The following is a 24,083-nucleotide window of genomic DNA, read 5'->3' as shown; positions in this document are numbered from 1 at the left end:
TTTTTCAAGATTTCTGTCTGGACAAAATGTGGGTAAAATCTAACGAAAAGTAAATTTATTGTAGTTGTCCACATTTTGTTTCGGACCACCCCAATACATAGAGGCGAAACGACTCATAATGGAGGACGAAACGACTCATTCTAAGGGCGAAATGACTCGGGGCGAACGGGAATAAGGGCGAATAGGAATAAGGGCGAAACGACCCGGATTCGTTGAGTGCGTCGTTAAATAAAACATTTCTTTCTTTTACTTGTATTTATGTGTGCCCCCCCCCCCCCCCCCCCCCACACACACACACTTTTTGGCACCTTCCTACGCCCGTGCCATATAGATAATACGTGTAAAGGATCCCAGACCGTATATACAGTGCCTTCCCCCGTCCCTGGAGGTGCTATTTTTAATTTATTTAACTTGCGCTCGCTGTTAGGTTTTACCTAGTTAATATTACATTTAAATGTCATTAAAAAAAAATCTAATAAGAGAAAGAATTTAAGTGATACTTTATTTTAATGATACAGAATATTTGTGTTTGGGCAAACAGATTTTACCGGTTGAGGGCCCCCAAACACACGCCTCAAAAACTCGCACGTCACTTCCGTTCTTTTTCCCATTGCATTGTGGGTCATCGACTAAGCTCAGACATTTTTGTTCGCCAATAATTTAAAAATTACACGTAAGTTTTTGTAAAATATCGTTATTTATATTACGTATATATCATATATCACATATAAACTGTATTTTGAATGATGTTATTTACTCATTTACAGTAGATATTCCGCATTTCGCACAACCAAGTACGCCATGAAATGGCGTGCTGAACCAGTCGATGCTTGCCGCGGCGCTCGCACTTGATACAGTTACTGGTCAAAAGTATAAAATGAAAAAAACATTTTTTCCTATCAAGGAAACAGCTTAATAAATTTTGTTTGTGTTTTGTAAAATTAAATATTTATATTGTCGATTTGGTTAGCACTAATTTTGACAAATGGATTTATTTTTCTGACCAATTTCGATAGCGACCGATTCTTTCTTTGGCCATGTTGACACACTGGTATCCGCGTAGTTTGCTTGGCTGGGTTTCTACAACATGGTTAAAGAGTACCAGTTAAAAGAAATAATGCCCGATTATAAGAAAGGCCTGCTAAGGGTGTTATAACTTTAAATACGAAAACCACACTTTAAGTTACTTAGTAAATTAGAGTAATCAGTGCTCATTCAGTTACAGCAATGTTCCATATTGCTCAATCATCCAATGGAGCAGACCCAGAAGGTAGCCATTTTCCCCACTCAAGTATCGGATAATGTCCAAATTGGTCTTTCTCATAGTCATTTGATTGTTTAAATTGAGGTAATAAATATATAAAATTGGATATTTGGTTTTTTTTTTTACTTTTAACATGCCCTTGCAATTTTTGTGTGCCTACATTTTATTGATGAGTATTGTATTTGGTGTAGTGTAGACGACCAGTTTCAATGGGCATAATCATTCGGTTCTAAATTAAGAATATCAGTGTTTATAAAGCGAGCTTTTTTTTTTTTACGGTTTCTACCTTTCAAATGAGCACTAAACATGCTATTATGTATCAAAGTTTCCTGCATGGGCATCAATAGCCCGAGTACTCTGACTGTAAGAGAGCTAGACGGACATTTGGACATAAACACGCTCTCATTACAGTCGGAGACCAACCTATGTCTTTTTTTGGCAATTCCTGACTACCAAACGGTAGGTAACGAGTCCCGCTCTAATACCACAACAGTCCTATGTTTGACGTCAAATACCTTTACATCAATCATTTTCGAGTTAAGTGATACCAAAAAATCCACATATTAATCACTAATACACATACTACAGAAAGAAACCCGACAGCACTCACATTCAGCTACGCTCCGTGACACTCCGTCGCAACAATTACAAAGCTCGGCAATCTTATTTCGAGACTGGGCGATTCCGCCTTGTGCAGCAGTTACAGGGGTCGGCTCATAAGAGGAGGCAGTACGTAGCACATACTTTTGCCATATCCTGTCGATAACACCCCAAATGTATCCTTCAAATTCAAAATGGAATCAATAATGTGTAATTGTTTTGGTTTAATGACGTAATGAAATCCAAATTCATCCAAAACGGCATTAGCCAACTCTTCCATGTTGTAACTTCGCTTGATATGAGACGGCCCCTGTAACTGCTGCACAAGGCGGAATCGCCCAGTGCGCGATCACGTGGTCTACGTCTCGAAATAGATCGCCGAGCTTTGCAATTGTTGCGACGGAGTGTCACGAAGCGTAGCTGAATGTGGGTGCTGTCGGGTTTCTTTCTGTAGTAAGTGTATTAGTGATTAATATGTGGATTTTTTGGTATCACTTAACTCGAAAATGATTGATGTAAAGGTATTTGACGTCAAACATAGGATTGTTGTGTATTAGAGCGGGACTCGTTGCCTACCGTTTGGTAGTCAGGAATTGCCAAAAAAAGACATAGGTTGGTCTCTGACTGTAATGAGAGCGTGTTTATGTCCAAATGTCCGTCTAGCTCTCTTACAGTCAGAGTACTCGGGCTAGGGCATCAAGAACTACAGCATCAATCGTACATATATTAACAAAGTCACCTGTTTCAGTAGCTGACAGCCAGAACTTTTCAAAACAACACTGTTCAGTGTGGTATAAAAATATATATGTTTTTGTTTGTCTGTCTGTTGTCCTTATTTAACCTTCAGACTACGGTACTGGATTAATTTAGTTGTCCTGGATTAGTTCCCCTTATCGTAACTTCATTCACAACTGAAAAGCAAAGTCAACTTCCTTGGCATGCTTGTTTTTTTTACTTTGCTTTCTTGCTGTGCATTTAAGAAAACTGCACTTGGCAGAGGAAGTCATGATCATGGTTTTACTCCGAAAATAGTAACAATTCATTTCATTAGTCAATTCGTTAGGCACCAAATTAACTGGCCTATTAAAAAACCCTAATTAAAACGAGATTTAAAAAAAAGAAATCGTAACACCACGAAGCAGATCACAAAAACTATAGGACAGCATTCGGGAATGTTCGGATTTGATCGCATATTTGGCCGATATGTTCCAAATGGTTAATGAACTTTATTAGAATGTCTTTATTTTATAACTGCATTCAGTTTTGCGAACCACAGGCAGGATTTTAATGTGGAATAAATATATGTCATACAATTATTAATAGTGGCTCATATATTATAGAAATATTTGCACGACTAACGCCATTATACTTAAATGTTTAAGTCGTCCAAACAGGACTTTGGTCGGTCGCATTTGGTGACCTGACCACAAGCTGTTTCGAGCCATGCATATTTTCCCTTCTATTTTTTATAAATACATAAAATAAAGTTTATATTTGAATCAGTAAGTCTTATTTTTGTTGATTTATATAATATTTTATACCAGTTATAAAATATAATTCATTAAAATTAGGCAAAAATTTGAAAAAGTTGTATTTACTTATGGGCATTTGTGGTCAGATGTCCAGTATTTGTTTTTGGGAGACCAACTATGATTCATATCCCAATATTTTGTGATTTTTGTTGGTAAAACTATCAAATTTATTATCAAATTAGTTGTTACAATCAACTATCGATTCCTGAAAATTACCGTGACGTGCCACCATTGTTGTCAACCAAAAATATTTGCTGAAAACCACTTTTCCAACTCAAAATTCCCAGGTATTTTCCATTGAAAAACAAAAAATGAAAGTTACCATACTCTTAATTAATGTATATCCTGTTGGTCTATTGTTATTTCCAGTGAGTGCCATGTGCAAAACAGCAAGAAATATGAATTGGGGAATGCACTGTGTCAAAGTAAAAAAAAAAAAAAATGCTTACACTTAAGTAAAGTCAAATGGAAAAATGGAATCCTCAGCAACCAGTTATTAAAAGAGAACATGTTTGGAACATAAATATAACTGTTTTGCTGTCTTATATATAAATATAAGTTGTCTTATAAATTAATGATTATAATGGTGAATTGCTAAATTTGTTTGGTTAAAAAAATATAACTTATAAGATGCATTCAGACTTTTAATAAATATATAAACAAACTCCCAGAAAAAAACATGCAGGGACTTTATTTTTGGCAAGTATTTGTGAAAATATTTTTGTAGTACACGTCATTACAATCATGTGACTTCAGAATTACCAAATGTTTGACATCCAATAGCCGATTTATTAAACAAACCAAACTTTAAAACAAACTCTTTTTTATGACAATGGCTAAAAATAATAATTAAATACTTGGAAGTCAAATATTAATTTGAGAAAAATGTGTGATCTTTCATAAACACTGAACCCCTTGAGCAAAGTTTACCACAATGTATTTCTTAATGAAGGAAATCATGCATGTTCTGGCCATATTGTTGTGGGAAATATTCAATTTTATTGCACAATTGATTGGTTTTAAAATAAAAATGGAATGCTCAACAATATTTGGCTCAAAGATTTGGAAGATGATGGGCATTCTAGGGGACAATATTTTAAAATCTTAGGTAACTGGAAGTCCATTCACATGAGTTTTACTTAGGTAACCGATTGTTCAGTTACGTGAATATAGTTCTCGTAACCGATGAGTTAGGCCTACCTAATCCTAAAACACTTGAACTATGGTTCTGTGATACATTGGTGGTTCAAAAATATAAAACTGATTTTCATTTTCATTACTGATATATGATACTTTTAATTTTAGAATGTAATTGTGCACCACATAACCGATTGGTGGTTCTTGTGATTTTAATGTTGCGTGACTGACATGCGAACAGAACAACGGTTCGCATGAAATGTTGGTAACTATATAACAGTTTGATTCAGAAGACTTAAACATTTTATGTCGGTGGCTGCCCCAGGTACAGGTTGATTGTGACCAAGCTGGTGTGTTTATGCACATGTATGTATTCTCACTGGGGTAATTATATTTGTAGGTTTGTGTCGGAAGACAATTTGTTTTCAACGACGAGGTGAGGATTTCTCCTTGCTGACGGCATGAGTGAAGGGGAGATAACTGCAGACAGCCTGGTCTGTGAAGAGATCCTGCTGTCTGCAGACGGCACGGACGTCAATGAAGAAATCCTCCAGATATCGCAGAAAATCCTTAATCAGAATGCTCAGATTTCAGGTAAATATGGATATTGTATTCACATCTTTACGGTTGTAGTACATTGAGCGATCCTATTTTTTAAACACTATGGCATATTTTTTACTATTACGGAAGCTTTTAATAGTTTAAATCAGACATTACTTAGATTTTATTGTTTAGATTATTCTTTTCCGTACATCTGGAGTGTTACTTGTCATCTTTTTGTTTCTAATATGTTTTAAAATGCACAATACAGGGTTTCATACAGATTTTGACATTGGGGGGGGGGGTTAAAGTAATTTTTAGCTCTTAGCATAACATTTTCTAAGAAAATGCTAGGCAGAGAGAATGTTAATTAGCAAATGTTAATTATCTAGCTGTTTTGCATGTTTTTGGCTTGGGAACAACAGCCAATAGGCAGATGAAAGCTGCTACACATCACAGAACGTGCCGCCGATTCATATTGAAGTATTTGTATAGAAGGTTATATTTGTGTACTAAATATTTGAGATGACAAGGAAACAAAAACACGATAATTGTATACAACTGATTTGATTTCATTTCACAAGATACATGAACAGTAACGATAATTTGTGATTGTACGTAGAGAAACTGAAGGAGGCAGAGAAGTAAATCAACCAATGAAAGGTTGTATACGAATGTAGGATGCTGTTAATTCAGCTCATTTGGAAAAAAAATACCAATGTGGTTTGCAATTGAGTAAGAAATTAAGATTTTTGACAATAATTCACCTGCATATGTTGACAACAACTTTTTGCTTTTATGTTAATATAGTCGACAGTGTATTATTATTTACTTCTCTGCCACCTGAAATCATAAGATATAATACATAATTTATTTTGTCCTAATTTGTGACTATTTTCACGGTTAGTGCATCAGAACAGATACATTTTGCCGACTGTTTTGGCTGCTGGATTGTGTTCCGAGATGCCAGGAAATCGCATCTCCGCCAGTCCGACCCCCCCCCCCCCCCCCCCCCCCCCCCCCCCCCCCCCCCCACCCCCCCCCCCCCCCCCCCCCCAATTTTTTTTCTGGCGGAAACCCTGCAGTATGGTAACAGTTATAGAGACAAGCTCTAGTCTACTTTTTAAAAGTATATTAACCTGTTTCAACAATACAGACTCTTGTTTTATATACTCCGTTGTAACTTTATTCAAATGTGTTAACCAAACATAGTGTCCACCAAACATAGTGTCCATTTTCACGGGTTGAAACTAGGGTCTGTGACTTTACTAAGACAGAAGCTTAGTATGTTGTTTTAAATATAAATACAAATTCTAGAGTGAAATTAAAATAAAATGTCAAAGAAAAAGAAAGATAACAACTGAAAATTCCCTCAAAATTGGAATTGAAATCAAATTACTATCTAAGTACTTGTGTATTAAACTGTTTAAAGTGTCTAGGGGTTAAAAAGGTACCGCTTTCAAAGAAGGACTCGGATATGTAACAACTTTACTACGTGTGTAATTATAAAGTTGAAAATGTTAATTTGTTTTTAAAACTATGATTCAACATGAAATGACAACAATTGATTCCACAAAATTTTTAGAAATATAAGTGTACAGCTTTCTATTATTTCAACTTTTATCATTAAATGGGTATCATATTTCGTTTCTTTCCATGTATTTATTTAAAATATATGTTTTGTGTATATGTGCCCAATATTTATCATATATACAATGTATTAATGGGAACATTTTGTTCAGTATCATGTTGTGATTCGCTGGGCAAGTTTCAGAGATTGCTACACAATTTTAAAACATTAAACATCAGTTGCTAATCAATTTTCAATTGACTAGAAATATTTCTAATGAAATTTTTGAAAACAAAATGTTCCCTGATTGTGTTTAAATTTTATTTATTTATTTATTTATAGCTGATGGAAATGCGGAAGTACAGGTTGGTGAAACTATCCATATTGCAGCTAACTCGGTGGGCCCAGCCCAGTTCATCAAGATCGAGACAGTGGATCCTAATCAAGGTCATTATCGCGTTTAATTCGATCACAGTCAGGCTGCAAATTTAGCTTGCTTCATTGAATCCCAGATTTTGTGTCGGAAGCATAAGATTAGAATTTGTAATCCCCAAATATTCATATTACATTGTGTTTACTATTTCTAGCGGAATCCTAAAAAACAGTAATCCCCAAATTCAATGCCTGAGTATGTATTAAGACGTTTGATTTTGTTATAACAATATAAAAAAATAGCACATTTGATTAAATAATGGTAAAGATGCAAACACTTTCCCTATTTGGTAGATGCAACCATTGTTTTAGCCTTTAACCACAAAAAGTCTGTTTTGTTAAACAACACTATAGAGCACACAGATTTATTAATTATCGGCTATTGGATGTCAAACATTTGGTAATTTTGACATGTAATTATAGAGAGGAAACCCGCTACATTTTTCCATTAGTAGCAAGGGGATCTTTTATATGCACAGACAAAATAGCACATACCACAGCACACAACCTTTGATATACCAGTCGTGATGCACTGTCTGGAATGAGAAATAGCCCAATGGGCCCACTGATAGGGATCGATCCCAAACCAACCGTACATCAAACGAGCACTTTACCACTGGGCTACGTCTCGTCCCCCTTTAATCACCAATGCCACCTAGTGAGCTGACAGTGCATTAGTTCAGTGACATCAGACCTGGTCACAGACAGTCAGATGCTATGGTCAGTATGTTTTGGTACCACCTGTTTTTCCTGACGAGCACATTCAATCTTGATCGTCGAAGCACATAGGTTACATAAACACAACTTCTCCTGCTCATTTGTCTTGTTACATTTGAATGATCTTCCACACACAGTGGGTTTTTTTCAAATGAACTGGGATTTATCACCTCGCCGTTAGCCACTAGGTTTTTTTCGATAGATTTTGTTTCAGCAGCTATCAAGTTGTACTTATTGTATGTACTCCTATATATGTTCATCTCATTTTTCGTTACTAATGCAGCTATATATCCAGTCTGTATATGGGCATTTGGTCCATGGGTGTGGAAATTTCAAAATGATCGGTTAAACTAAGTTTTTATTATAGTTTAAAGTTAACACCCTTAAGCACATACAAATATACTTTTATTGCCAATTTGCTTTTATTTTATGGGTTTTAATGATGGTTTTATTTGAAAAAAATATTTTTTGTAAGCCAGGACGTGACATTTGTCTTTTGGTAATATTTCATTACTGTTATGTCAAATTTTAAAAGTTGGTATCATATCTAAAATATACTGCATATGAAAATACTACTTTTCCTTCTTTCATATCATAATTAGTATATTAAATTATTATATAAAAGTTAGTTTTATTTTAAAACTATTTTTCAGAAATAAAAATCCTTTTTAATTCTCCTTCTTCTCAATGTTCCAAGTATAAATAAAAGGTATAATGATGACTGGTTGTATTAAATGATTAAAATAACCACCTCAAACTTTGAGCCAAGATGTGACATTGAGCCAGAACGTGATATTGAGCCAGGATGTGACATTCAAGATGGCATGTTAAATTGAGTAAAGATTAAAAATGTATTATCTCTCTCTATATAGAGAAATTGGCAAAACTGACTAGATAATGCACATGCACCTAAAAGTAATTACTTTTATTTTCAACATTTTTGCTCTCACCATCTTCGGGGGAGCATGTTTGAATATTTAACATGGATTTATGTAGATACAAAAATACTATTATCAATTAATTCTATGCTTCTATGTTTTGACCAAACAATGAATTATTGATAATCCACCAATTTTAATAATATTGTATTTATACCAAATGTTCCAAACTGGTGTATACACACAATAAATATTGTGTCGAAGAATTGTTCAATTTAATACAATATGCAGGCCTCGCGCTGTCGGTAGCCAAATTAGCCATTGGCTAATTTTTACAAAAAATGGCTAATAAAATTTGCAAGTGGCTAAAATTTTGGCTAAGCCATTTTCTGTCTTCTGATGTGAACAAACGGTTACATAATCTATCCGATACCTCAAACATAATAGTAATACCAAATATTCAGTTAGCTTAATAGCGATCTCGCGACCGGTAACAAAAAAATTGTGTCATGCATAATTCAGCGTAGACCTTATAATGTTTGCTTATTTTAATAATCACAGTAATTAATTTTAAATTTGTAGAAAAACAATAGTTGTTCGCATCAATGAATACCTAACTGCAGTTTTTGTTTATTCCACTGTCTTTGTTAATTTCGTACCCATGGTCGAGAGCACGCATGCAGATCGCTATCGCGGGAAATGAACATGCAGTATTTATACAAATTGCAGTTAAATGTACACTGAATAAAAGTAGTTTACAATAATCATATTTGTTAGATAATTTTAGCTATAAATTTGTAAGACTGTGAGGTGACATTTAATAAGTTAGCAGGATTTTAAAGACCGTAAATTTTAATTTTATTAACTTTCTTCTTTTTAAAAAAATAAATAAATGGAGTGAAGTTGGCATTCTTAGCCGAAGTATTTTGCAAGCAGAAATCACAACAAGCATTTAAGACGATGCTGAAATCAACAGCAACAACATGGCACAAATTATGAAATTGTTCGTGGTGGGGAATTGATGGGTCACTTAAAAAAAAGAAAAAAAGAAACAAAACATTTCAAATTAACATAAAGATTGCTATTTAAAGAAATAATGAGCTCTATATAAAAAAAGCTCTCACATTTTTATTTGGGAAAAAAGGAAGAAAGAAAAAACAACTACCCACAATAAACATCTACCCACCCCCATATTTCTGTATGGTTGTTAATTTAATGTCATAGGCCTTAGAAGTGGGGGTGGGTGTATGGGGTACTGGCTTCAAACTGAAGATAATGCATAACCCCATCCCCACCGCACTCCACTCCCTGCTGAAAAATCGAAGTAATATATTAACTGCCCCTACCCCCATTGAGGTTTTGTTATTCCTATTTATTCCAGTTTGTACACAATTAGCTGAAAAAGATACATTTTCATATTCATATATAAATACTCTATACAGTACTGCGTAAAACAAATTTGGCTAAAGAATTTTCAATATGGCTAATAAAAATTCCATTTGGCTAATATTTTGGCTACAGGTATTTTTGATCCAGGGTGAGCCCTGAATATGCTGCTAAAATCTTAAGCTTATTCCTCGGCAGATACAGGCATCCAAACATGAATTGGAATATATAAACCAACATTTCTCCAGTGAAGGATGTAATTGATAAAGATACATGTGGAAGATAAACTTGGGTTGGGGGAATTCAAATCAATTGTGTCGTTGAGATGTTTGCTATTGTCAATCATCAACAGTTTATATACATTGTTGATTGTTTGGTCTATCAAGTAATGAAGAACAGAAAGAAGAAACTGTCCAAAAATTATAATTTCTGTACTGACTTGGGTTCATATTTTGAATTCCAGTTAAATCAGATGATCATAAAAATACCAACAAAAGGCAAAATATAATAATATATTAATTCTAAAATATATGGTAATTAAGAATTCTACAGAATTAATTGCCTAGCCTACCATAAACCTATTCAGTGTCATTGATAGTGCATCTGTAGATATCTATCTCAGTGCATGTTAAAAATGTTTTTTAAACATTAAAAAAAATTAAACTTAAAAAAAGTAAATTAAAATTTTAAAATAATGAAGTTGAAAAACAAATTTTGACGTGCACTGAGGTGAACATTCATAGATAGAACTGTAAATGATGCAGGACATGTGATTTATGAGAAATGTAGCTACATTTGTAAAATCAATGTTGATGCCATAGCCAATGAAAAAGTTATACCTATACTTCATCTTTTTAATTTGTGCATGTATTGTAAAGGTAAGACAAAAATCACCAGACTTAGCAACACCAGGATAAACAATGTTGTTGACAGTATGGTCACTGGTTATAAAAGTATATTATATGAATATTGTATTAGAAAGTTTTTTTGCACAATGACAGTTCAATTAATTAGGATTTTATTCACTTATTTTGATGATAAAAACACTAAACACAAGTAAATATCATTGATTTCATAAACTAAAAGTGTTTCATTAGTAGTATTTGATATACATATCATTTATTAGTTGTATAAGTGAACTAGACAAAAAGTCACGTCATAAAGAATACTTTTTTAGTAAATTGCTATACAGCATTTAGAAATGAGACTGGATATTGTGTTCAACAGTGTATTTCAATAAGCAAACATTCTATCAGGAGAGCAGAGTTTTGGAATTTACTGCAGTGTTAAAAAAGTGATGTCCATTTTCGTCACGTCCTGACACATGTTACTTTTCACTTTTTAAGTCATTTTGTTTTTTACAACAACAAAATTAGGCCTGACATGCTTATACTACTATATGTATTGAGTCTATAAATGATAAAACTGCATTTCCATTTAAAAAGGATTTTTAGTGAAGGAGATCATAAGACTCAGAATGTCACATCCTGGCTTAAATTATTACCATGGAATGGCCCATATGTGCAAGTAGTGTTTTCCATAGAAACGTGGCACGGCATGGTAGACTAAATAACAATAATAATTTTAGGGTATTTTCACCATTTTCAGGTCACTTTTGTTACTTTAAAAATTAATTGAAATAAAAATAAATGTAATTAATGTGCTTTCTAAAATAAATGAATGGCAAAATATATAACAGGCATGGTTTATTAATTAATAATACATTTTATGAGTGTTTATAAAGGCAATTATAGAATTAATTATTGAAAAAGGCTTGTTTAATCTCAGGCCAGCATGGCACTGATTAAGGCAAGATGGCACTAGACTATTGAGACATGGTGCCACATCATGCTGAAACAAGCTAAGGAAAACACTAGCTAGCATGTCATGTGTACAATTTGGTCAAAATAAAACAAGTTAATGACACATTTCTTTCCTTTCTGACTTCCAGCAGATGGTGAAGTACAGTCCGAGTGTATTGTAGAGGAGGTGACAGAGGACCAGGTAGGAAGGATTGTCACCCAGGAAACCCAGATCTTCGACTCCAACACTGAAATCATCACCGAAAGTCTCGTGGAACATGGAGATTCTCAGACTATTGAAAGCGTGGAGGACATCGCTTCGACCTTTGACCTCTCCAGCATCACGGACGCCAACGGCCAGGAGGTGTACGTCGTCTACTGCGTCATGCCGGAAGACGGCTCTGGCGATGGTGCGACCATCGTCAACGGTGGACAGGAACCGGCTACGATCACCTTAAATATGGACGGCGAAACCATCGAGGGCTTCATTCCTGACAACCAGGTCCGCTCGTTTGGCCAGCAGACTGACCTGCAGATTAAGCTGGAAGACAATAAAGAAAACACGAGCAGTCTTTCGAGCCATGCCATCAGCCTGCTGTCCAATCTGGGAACCCCTCATCAGATCGTACAGATACGCCACGGCGGAAGTAGTGAGAGAAAGACACTGATGGTCGACGACCTCACTCCGGAGAACATCGTGCAGCGGCCGCTGAAGACACTGTCGCAGAAGTCGGGCCTGGGAATCGGCCGGGGCCGGAGGAAGCGGCAGCTGATGCCATGTAGAGAGTGTGGGAAGACGTTCGGCTCGTACAAGCTGCTGAACCTGCACATGAGGATTCACCACGACATGTGGATCTTTAACTGCAACGTGTGCGGGATGGGTTTCGACAAACAGTCGACGTACCAGCGCCACCTGTACTCGCACCAGGAGAGTAAGCCGTTTAAGTGTGAGATCTGCGGAAAGACGTTTAGCAGCCCTGGTCACCTGGTCATCCACAACCGCAGCCACACGGGCTACAAGCCCTATCCCTGCAACACCTGTGGAAAGATGTTCTCCGACACGAGCAACCTGCGTCGCCACGAGATGACGCACGACGAGCAGAGGGCGTCGTGCAAGGTGTGTGGCAAGGACTACAAGAACTTAAACAGCTTGACGACGCACATGAGGAGTCACGACAAGTGTTTCAAGTGTGCGCTGTGTAACCGGACGTTCTACACGCCCGACGATGTGTCGAAACATTACCAGGTGCACACGGAGCGCCTGCTCAATCCACCAGAGTTGAAACCCAGGAAGCCATCGAGAGCTCAGATTCGAAAGGCAGCGCACCGCATGAACAATGATGCCGGGGATGATGGAGGGGACGTTGATAACGATGATTTGAATGAGTCGACGCAAAACGGAAACGTAAAGAGAGTGCGGGAAAAACCGGCCAGCTTGTTTGGGTCAAATAAAAAAGAACCTTTCAGGTAATTGTAAAATTTATATTATATATTTTTGATGATTTTGGTTTTAAAATATATATTAAATCTAATATAATAGGTTTTGTGCATAGCCAATAGGCTATTTTATGAGATCAGAAACAAAATGTGTATTGTTAACCATAAAGTTCAAATCTAGTATTGTTATTAAGGGATCTCCTACTTAGCATTTTACATTAATTATCAATATCAACTTGGCCTTTCTCTTTTATTTGTCTTATTAGAAATGTGGTTGGTCTTGTCAAGTGTTTCTGTCGAAAAGATCTATCAATATTTAAATTTGACTTGTTCATTTGTGATGTTGATGTCAAATTAACAGTCACCAAAGGACCATCTGTTATAAATGTTTATTGCTATGATTCACTTTTAAAAGGTATAGCACAAGTGACCGTAAGAGCCAGTTTGACTATCTCTTTTCACAGAAATATTTCTTAGTGATAAGAAATGCTGATAATCTATTTTACTTAGGTTTTATATCAACATTGTTGAAGTCAGTTGGGATGCTGCATTCATTCATTCATTCATTCATTTACCGACCTCGGTGGCATCGTGGTTAGGCCATCAGTCTACAGGCTGGTAGGTACTGGGTTCGGATCCCAGTCGAGGCATGGGATTTGTAATCCATATACCGACTCCAAACCCTGAGTGAGTGCTCCGCAAAGCTCAGTGGTTAGGTGTAAACCACTTGCACCGACCAGTGATCCATAACTGGTTCAACAAAGGCCATGGTTTGTGCTATCCTGCCTGTGGGAAGCGAAAATAAAAGATCCCTTGCTGCTAATCGGAAAGAGTAGCCCATGTAGTGGCGACAGCGGGTTTCCTCTTAAAATCTGTATGGTCCTTAACCATATACACCGTAAACCGTAAATAAAATGTGTTGAGTGCGTCGTTAAATAAAACACTTCTTTCATTCATTCATTCATCCATCCATACATCCATCCATCCATTCATTCATTTTTCCAATCATTCCATCCATTCATTCATTCATTCGTTTGTCTATCCGTCCGTCCATCCATCCATTCATATATCCATCCATCCATCCATTCATCCGTCTGTCTGTCCGTCCATTCATCCATTCATTCATGTTCGTTCGTCCGTCCATCCATCCATCCATCCATTAATTCCTATTTTCCCTTGTTTCCTAGGTGTGGGGCATGCGGCAAGTGTTTTTCCATCCTACGCCTGCTTCGTCTGCACATCTCCCACAACCACCAGGACATGCTGTTCACATGTCGTGTGTGCGGACGCGGCTTCGAGAAGGAGACAGTGCTCAACCGTCACGCCTGGATTCACCTCAACCTCAAACCAGGTCAAGTGCACCGTGTGCGACAAGAGCTTCCGCCGGCCCACGCACCTCAAGCTGCACATGCGAACGCACACAGGTGACAAACCCTACACGTGCGCCATCTGCAATAAAGGCTTCACCGACTCGAGCAACATGAAGCGCCACCTGCGCACTCACAACGGGGAGCGCTGCAAGTGCCAGGTGTGCTGCAAGGAGTACAAGAATGTTGACAGCCTCACCACGCACATGCGCTGCCACGAGAAGTGCTACCAGTGCACCATCTGCGATAAGACCTTCTACACTCCTGAGGACGTGCAGACGCATTACGAGAAAATCCACATCGAACCCGACCAGGACCTCGAACAGGCCGGCGATGAGATCGACTGCAGTCTCAACTTCACACGCACACGCTACGTCCGGGCGGAGGGCATTCTCGACAGCAGCACGCTGGTCGCTGCTGAGGGGTTGTCCGCCCTTGGCGACTCGACGAGCGAACAGATGGTGGAAGTCGCGTCAAACGCGGTTATCGAGGAGATCATAGAGCACACGGACCCGCTCCCCGACGACGTGGTCCAGACTGTGTCGGTGGCGATGGACGAAGGTGGCGAGGTCGTGGTCGGGAAGAAGACGTCCGAGGTGAGGAAGGTGAAGCTGCCCAACAGGAAGCGTGCCACGAACGATGTGGAGAACAGACTGTACAACTGTGGCTACTGCGGTCGCGGCTTCACGACGGCCTACCACATGGCTGTCCACGCCAGGCGACACCTGGGACAGACGTCATTTAAGTGCCGGTTCTGTGGGAAAGGGTTCGTGGAGTCGAGCAACTTGAGAAGACATGTTCGTACGCACACCGGGGAACGGCCGTTCAAGTGTACAATGTGTGACCGAGCTTTCAAGGTAAACATTTCAGTCGTCAACTTAAGTGTTAAGCAGGTCTAATGAGCAATCTTTTTAATCAACTGATAATTGATTAGTCACTTTCATTTAATGTTTTAAAATCTTGAAATTGCGATTGCGACGCAATACTGAACAAAATGTTCCGTGCTAAAGACTAAATGTTTGTCACTTTGATTAAAAATTAGGAAGTGGCTAATTTGGCTGTAGACAGGGTGATAAATGGTTAAATATGTTACAAATTGTATAGGCTTTTTCTTCAGTTTTCAATTTGTGTGTTTGAGTTTCATACATGTAGTTGGTGATTCCCTGTAATTCTAATTTTTGTATCTATATGTATATACAGTACACAGTTTGTTTTTAAAAATAAACAGCTGTGTTCACTGGAATCTGCTTTTATAAGCTACATGAGTAGTGCTTCTCTTGTTTGATTTGAGCAACATTTACTTAATCACTTGATAGATGATACCATGTCTTCCACAAATAATTTGTATCTTATTCTTCCAGGAATCCAGTGCTTTGAAAATCCATATGATGCGCCACACCGGGGAGCGTAACTATAAGTGCTACCAATGCCAGAAGGCATTTCCCACCCCGCTCGATCTGACCAATCACAACCGGCGACACCACGAAGGGAAGTCTGGCTTGCCGACAAAACCCACACGCAAACAGAAGAGGCAGGGTTTCAGCAGCCGCGCTAGCCGGGTCCCCACCGTGAAGGAAGGCGACGCAAAACCCGAAGCCACTCAGGCCGAGGATGACGAAGGAGTATTCAACCTGAACGATCTTCCCAAACAAACAACTGTGTTCATCAGCGAGAGCACGATCCAGCCCGACAGTAAACTCGACCTCAGCAAGCTGGAATCGGGGGAGGGAATCACCAGCCTAGACGACCTGGACAGTTACGAACTCGTCGAGAATGTCGAGTCCGTTAATCTGGCAAAGCTGAAGACGATCTACATCGGGGACGGGTTCACAGTTCTGATAGGCGATGAGTCGGTCAAGTCTATTGGGGAGATCATCATCAAGAAACACGCTACGGAAGTGATCGAAGAGGAGGATGATGAAGATGATTATGATGTTGAGATGGTGGATAAGAATGAGATGCCCATGGAGCTGCCGCCTTCGACGGAGATCACCAAGGATACGGACTCCACAGACCTGCCCGTCGATATCGTCAACATCAAGGTGGAGCCGGGACTGCAGGTCGAGAACGGCACAGAGGAGGAATCCGTTGAGCCTCCGAAGAAGAAGAAAAAGAAGAAGGAGAAGCCGCACAAATGTCCGCAGTGTCTGAAGGCGTTCTACAAGATGGAGAACCTCGAGAAGCACATGAAACGTCACGAGAACCAGCAGGAGAACGAGCAGACGACCATGATCAAACAGGAGCCCGAGGATCTGGAGTATGAACCGTACATTCCTCCGAAGAAGGAGTGCGATATCTGCGGAATGATCTTCAAGCACATGAGCAGTCTGCGGGCCCACGCCGCAGGTCCACAGTGACGCCCGACCCTTCACCTGCGACATCTGCGGAAGAAAGTTCAAATATTCGAGGGACGTCCACAAACACAAGATCATTCACCAGCCCGACTACCCGTACCACTGCGAGGTCTGTTACAAGGGCTTCAACTTCAAGCAGAGCTTCAACAGACACCGCGAGCTTCACGCCAGGAAGCCGTACAACAACTTTGACTGTGATGTGTGCGACGAAAAGTTTCCTACCTCCACCGATCTCATACGCCATATGCACCTCCATCTCAAGGACAAGCTAACAAACAAAATGCTAGGAAATATTTAACATACATATTATTATTATTATATGTAATTGGTGTACATAGTTGATGAGTTCATATTTAAGTACTGCCAAATGAATGTTAATACTTTCTCGAGTGCTCATGCAATAATGTGACATTTATACATTTATGTATAATTCTGTTTTTGTTAACTTTAGAACAGTTATTTGAAAGATTCAGGATCAAATGATAGGAATTCCATTTAAACTTATTTATCACTTGGGTGGTTGTGCAAAGGTTATTTGGTTTTTTCTTCCTTTGTTTATTTTTATTTTTTTTAAATTATTTTTATTATACAACTACAAAATGATATTAATGTATTTGTGTTTAAACACCAACTGGGTATAACAAAAATGGACTGACTTTATACTTGAATAAGGTAGTTCACCTACATGCATTACGCATTAAATGAATTACTAAAATGTTACAGTGGGGGGTGGGGGCACTGTGTGCCACCCCTGCCCTCTCATGTCACCATATCTTAAAACATCTCTTTGGATGGTCCATAGGTAATGCTTGCTTGGTCAGTATGCTGTTGTGCATGTGGCATGTACATGTATGTGACACATGATGTTTATTAGATCAGTCTTAAATTCACAGGAAATCCACTGAGAATACTCAAGGGTTCACAATATAAATAGCATGTCTTCAGTGTTCACAATATAAATAGCATGTTCATGGATGGTCAGTCCATTGCTGATTGATCATACCGTTTATTACTATATCAAGTCCATTCATGATTAATTAAGTAGATTCTTACCTGTCTTAAAAATGTCTTCCTATTTATTAAATTTAAATGTTATTTTCTACCTTTTTATCTTCATGTAATTAAATTTCTTAATTTCTTTAAAAAAAATTGAGGGGGGGGGGGGACACAAAATAATGTTCACAGCAAGTTTAATTTTATCTGAAATGCTAAAAAAAATTACCTTTGAGTATGGTAAAGAGTTTCAGCTTTTTAAAGATGATTTCAGCTCATAATCACATCCCTGTAAATATAAATCCAACCGTTAATTCCTCACTTGTTCATTCACCCTGTCTGACAGTTCTTGCCATGTGAGCAAACACGGAAGCTTGTTTGTGATATAATATATTCTTAACACTGCTTTCTGGAGGTGGAATTTATCCAAGTCTGAAGAGTGCTCGCTTGAGGTGCTTTGGCTGAAATATCGAACCACCTCAATGGATGAGTTCTCTCTGATCCCAACTAGTTCCCTGCAACTGGTATATCAAAGGCTTTGGTATGTGCTGTCCTATTTGTTGGAATATATATATATATAAAAGATCCTTTGCTGTAATAGATTTTTCTGAAAATGTCAAATTGCACACAAAAATGTTTGCCTTGTTTAATGACATCACTAGATTTATTAATCGGCTATTGGATGGTAAACAAAAGGCCAAATTTACAAAGCACGTTTATCGTGTACGCGTGTAACTACAAACATTTACAATGCTTATACACCTGTGTAATAAACGTAGGCTTCGTAACTTCGGTCCTTAGTAATGTATACATATAGTCTTAGAGAGGAAATTGTGGCATTAGTGGCAAGGGATCTTTTTTTTTTATGCACCATCCCACAGACAAGATAGCACATACCACTGCCTTTGATATACCAGTTGTGGTGCACTAGCCCAATGGGCCTACTGATCAAATTACCAAATGCACAGATTTGTTCTTTTAGCTTCTTGTCTGATTTCAACTTTTTATTTTCTTGCTTTTTAGTGTCAAATAATTTTCACGAAGTAGATTTGATTTGATCTAAAATGTAGAAAAATTATCTTTATTTAGTCATAGTATAGAGATTTTCAGTTTTTTAAAGATCAGTTCAACTTTGTATTTCTAAGTGAGTATCACATCCCAGCAAATGTTTGACATCCTAAAAGCCGATGATTGATCAATGTGCTCTAGAAGTAATTAAACTCCTTTTTCGTGTCAGTCCAGTGGTGCTCGACTTCATTTGTCTCCCATGATGATGATAGTCTTCCAGCCAAGATGCTGCTGTTATAATTGATGGTGAAATTCTAGTAGAACCTGTAGTGCATCTATGGAGATATATTTATTAAGTGGCCGGTGGTATCTAAACCCTAAACAAATGTCATCTAGATCTGTTATTTAATCAATTTTAACAGGAACAGTGCAATTTTAGGTTTGTGTCTTTTTTTTAAATTTTGAATTTAATTATTATTTTGTTTTGTTATTTACGAAAGTAGCACACACATGTGGAGGACGTTATAAGCAACTGGAGGGATCAGCTATATATCAATTTAACTTTCCCAGTTTGGGAGGGGGCACCTATACCTCCCAATTATAATGCCTATGGATCGTGTAAACCTGGGATTAAACTTTTAGATTCTTGTTTGAAAGTCTGGATTCTTGTTTGAAAATCTGGATTTGGTAATGGAGATAAAATCTGGACTAACATTCGAGTTCTTGAATTGGATGCATCTCTATAACCTACTCAAGATTGATTCATTCGAGTGGACCCATTTTTTTCTCTGGTTTTAATTCCAACCAGTGATCTTTGGAAAATACTGGTCATGGTATGTGTTATCCTGTTTTTAAGAAAGTGAATACTTAGATCCTTGCTAGTAATCAATAGCATGTCATTTTGTAGATACTGTGTCACATCATGCAGGTATGATCTCGTGTTGGCGCTGACTTACTCTGCGTTAAAGGGACATACCCTAGTTTTTAAACACTAACGCATATTTTTGACTATTATAGCCGTTTTTGAATAACTTAAATCATACTTTACTTAGATTGTATTGTTTAGATTATTAATTTCCGCACATTCGAATTGTTTCTGGTCATCCTGATGTTTTTAATATCACAAAATGCATTAGTCATATTTTAAAAAACGCACGTGCGTCTGAGAAGTAATAGTTATGGAGTCGAGTTTTAGTCTATGTTTAGAGGGTATTTCACCATTTCAAAGTCACAGACTCATGTTTCACTCAATTGTAACTCTATCCAAATGTGTTACAGGTTTGTAGATTAACTAAACTTAGTGTTGATTTTCACGGGTTAAAACTAGGGTCTGTCCCTTTAACTAAACTTAGTGTTGATTTTCACGGGTTGAAACTAGGGTCTGTCCCTTTAACTAAACTTAGTGTTGATTTTCACGGGTTAAAACTAGGGTCTGTCCCTTTAACTAAACTTAGTGTTGATTTTCACAGGTTAAAACTAGGGTCTGTCCCTTTAAATGTGAGGAGGCGGCAGAAACACGCGACGTAGCCCAGTGGTAATATCTTGTGTTTCGTGGTTTATTGGGACAAATTGCCAATAGGGTTTTCGTAAACATTGTAAACTAGGCCAATATCCAAGCGGCGGTTATCAGAGATTAACAAACTCTGGAATCTTCCAGAATTCCAGTCTTTAACCATGGTGACGCACTATTATTCAAGATCCCGTAAAGCTTTTTAGATACTTTGTATATTTATTTATCCCCCCCCCCCCCCCTCTCCCCCCAGTTTAATTTTTATCCGTGAATTACACAATTTGATTAAAATTAGCTCTACTGGTACCAGTGGAGCTAATTGTAATTAGATTGTGAATTACACTTTTTTTTCTTCTGTTTTTTTAAAATAAATAAACGATACTACGAATATTGGTTCCTATAGCAAAAGGTAACCATTTGCAATCATTAATGTTCTATTTATATATGTTGAATACTCTGCTTTTGAACTAATTTAATGTAGTTGTTACAAAGTGCTTTTTTAAAAATCCTTCATTAATGAGAAACAAATTTATGTTATAATAGTATGGTGTGTGCATGTGCGAATGTAAGAGTGGACGCCTTGTAAAATACGCGAGTTGGTGTGTTATTTTTTTAAATGTGAATATTTATGAAACTGACCAGTGTGAAAGAAACCTTGGTTATTGTAAGAGGAAGCATATACATGTATGTGTATTATATTTGGTCATATTGACAGAATTGATGCGTTACGAATGACAGTGTGCCATGTATATTGACATATTATTGACGTGAATGAATGGCCTTGCGGAAAAAAATGATTTTGTAAATTGAGAATAAATGTGTTTGTATGTTTGTGGATGTGTTTAACAATATGAACACAATTTTGAAACGTGTGGATAAACAATTTGCTGATGAGAATAAATGTTTCAGTTTACTTGTTGATATTCAATTTCGTATTATGCAGTAAAGAATTCACCCCAAAAACCTGTGTGACGTTGTTACTGTAAATAATGGATACGGACGTTTATCCCGAGTACTCTGACCGTAAGAGAGCAAGTCGGGACAGTTGTGACGCTCTCGTTCTTGTCCAAACGTCCGTCAGAGTACTCGGCTAAATGACCCTAAGATATTAAAGCTGCAATTATGCCTCTCCACTCTGCATTATCGGCTCCTTTAAACTTCAAAATGGCCGCCATCAATCAGCTCATCGTACCATTGTAGTAAGGCATTTAAGCGATTTTTAAATTATATATATAGATATAGATATATACATAGATATGGATATATATATATACACACACACACACGTATATATATAACATACATACATATATATATATATATATATATATATATATATATATATATATATAGATACATATATATATATATATATAGATACATACATATATATATATATAGATACATATATATATATATATATACATACATACACACACATATACATATATAATATACATGCATAATTCACATCATCCCCTGTGTTGGTTGTTATGTTAACTTTGATCATCAGTGTTACAATCGTCCTAAGGCTGGTAATATCGCGATTCTAACTTGAAATCCACTCCAGGTAGAGAAAAGGTGTATAGGTAGCACTAAACCAAATAACTTCCGGCTGGGTCAAAGTTTGAGGTGCACTGAACTTTTGATAGAGAAGATAACACCACAAGTCCTATGATTGGTTATAAATGTGTGTTGGTTGTAAAGAAAATGAGTTTCATCTGGGCTAAAAATGTATGCAAATTTATTTCATCTAGTACCACTGTGACAAGTAGCCTTGTGCTTGAAACGTGTATGGGGTACCTGGGGAAAAAAGTATCAAATTTTGTGCATCTGTTTATACCGAAAATGAACCATGAAAGGTACCATTTTCTTCAGTTAATACTTTGAGGTAGGGATTGTAGTACTGATATCTATGGGTCGTTGTTTGGTTGATATATTGCATATAGTGTTTTTAAACACAAATGTTAACATTTTATTCAGTATAGTACAACCAGTAACTGATCGTCAAAACACCCAGTACTTGCCTGCATTTTGTAGCCATTTCGCGATATGACAAACCACTGACTGATGTTATGTCTTCTGCTATATCTATTTTCATGTATACATTTTCGTCACTTTGTAGCCTGATGTTACCACCGTTGGGGCAAGGGCAGGGCCGTAGCCTGATCAAAATCCTAGGTGGGTGGGAAAGAAAGAAATGTTTTATTTAACGACGCACTCAACACATTTTATTTACGGTTATATGGCGTCAGACATATGGTTACGGACCACACAGATTTTGAGAGGAAACCCGCTGTCGCCACTACATGGGCTACTTTTCCGATTAGCATCAAGGGATCTTTTATTTGCGCTTCCCACAGGCAAGATAGCACAAACCATGGCCTTTGTTGAACCAGTTATGGATCACTGGTCGGTGCAAGTGGTTTACACCTTCCCCATTGAGCCTTGCGGAGCACTCACTCAGGGTTTGGAGTCGGTATCTGGATTAAAAATCCCATGCCTCGACTGGGATCCGAACCCAGTACCTACCAGCCTGTAGACCGATGACCTGCCACGACGCCACCGAGGCCGGTTAGGTGGGTGGGAGGCACTACTTTTTATAAACAAATTAAACCCTGAGATGTGTATGCTATTTTCTGGAGGAAAAAAAGAAGCGATTTTTTCGGGGGGGGGGGGGGGGGGGTACGGCCCTGAGGGTAGGCACATGTTCATGAAGACTTAGGACTGTGATGGTTCAGTGCATGCAATCACGACTTGACCAAAAGTCTGTTTGACTACATTATACATTAACGCGGTTAACAAAACTGCGCACCCTATGTGGATAGGAAACACTGCTATTGGTAACTGTAGAATCGATTTAATTTTTGTTGCGTCCGGTTCCGCGTCTGCGCGGCGCCAAAAACCATGCAGATAAACGATTCTTAGCTGTGATTTACAACTGTTTTGTCGGTCAGATTTTACAATAGAATGGGCATTGTGTCATCGGATAGGGGTACGGGGTCAGTTCTCATTTTTTGAAAATGCAAAATTTTCCGTCACCAACATCTATCCTAGAACCGTATAGGTACCTGAGAGGTATTTGCGATATGGTATCTATACTAGTGGAGATTGCCTAGATTACAAGCTATTACAAGCTGTTCGAGGGCGGGATGTAGCCTGCTGGTAAAGCGGTCTGTTTAGGATCGATCCACGTCGGTGAGCCCATTGGTCTATTTCTCGTTATAACCAGTGCACCACGACTGATATATCAAAGACAGTGGTATGTGCTATCCTTTTTGGGATGGTGTATATGAAAGATCTGTGATATGCATATGAAAGATCCCTTGAAACTAATGGAAACGTAGCAGGTTTCCTCTCTAAAACTACATGTCAACAGCCGACGATTAATAAATTAATGTGCTCTAGTGGTGTCGTTAAACCAAACAAACCTTTGACCAATTGTGCAGTGGTTGGAATGAGAAAATTCCCAAATCAGTTGAATGGATCTACCGAGGTGGTTCGATCCTGCAACGCAAGCACTTCAAGCGAACACTCAACTGACTGAGATAAACCA

The 24,083-nt window shown here is 37.8% G+C and overlaps 1 protein-coding gene across 1 annotated transcript; it reads left to right on the top strand.

Annotated features, from left to right (window-relative positions):
• Window positions 1-619: 619 nt before the first annotated feature.
• Window positions 620-20,104, top strand: LOC121390077 (zinc finger protein 107-like). Its single transcript, XM_041521788.1, is given in 7 exon segments — window positions 620-673; window positions 4,934-5,127; window positions 6,986-7,090; window positions 12,008-13,325; window positions 14,483-14,692; window positions 14,694-15,519; window positions 16,024-20,104. Coding segments are annotated over 6 exon segments (3,588 nt in total). The 5' UTR covers window positions 620-673; window positions 4,934-4,994; the 3' UTR covers window positions 17,020-20,104.
• The last annotated feature ends 3,979 nt before the right edge of the window (window positions 20,105-24,083 follow it).

The sequence above is a fragment of the Gigantopelta aegis genome, chromosome 15 (assembly GCF_016097555.1).
Source record: "Gigantopelta aegis isolate Gae_Host chromosome 15, Gae_host_genome, whole genome shotgun sequence".
In the NCBI taxonomy this organism is placed as follows: Eukaryota; Metazoa; Mollusca; class Gastropoda; order Neomphalida; family Peltospiridae; genus Gigantopelta; species Gigantopelta aegis.
This window is presented reverse-complemented; position numbering and strand designations above follow the sequence as displayed.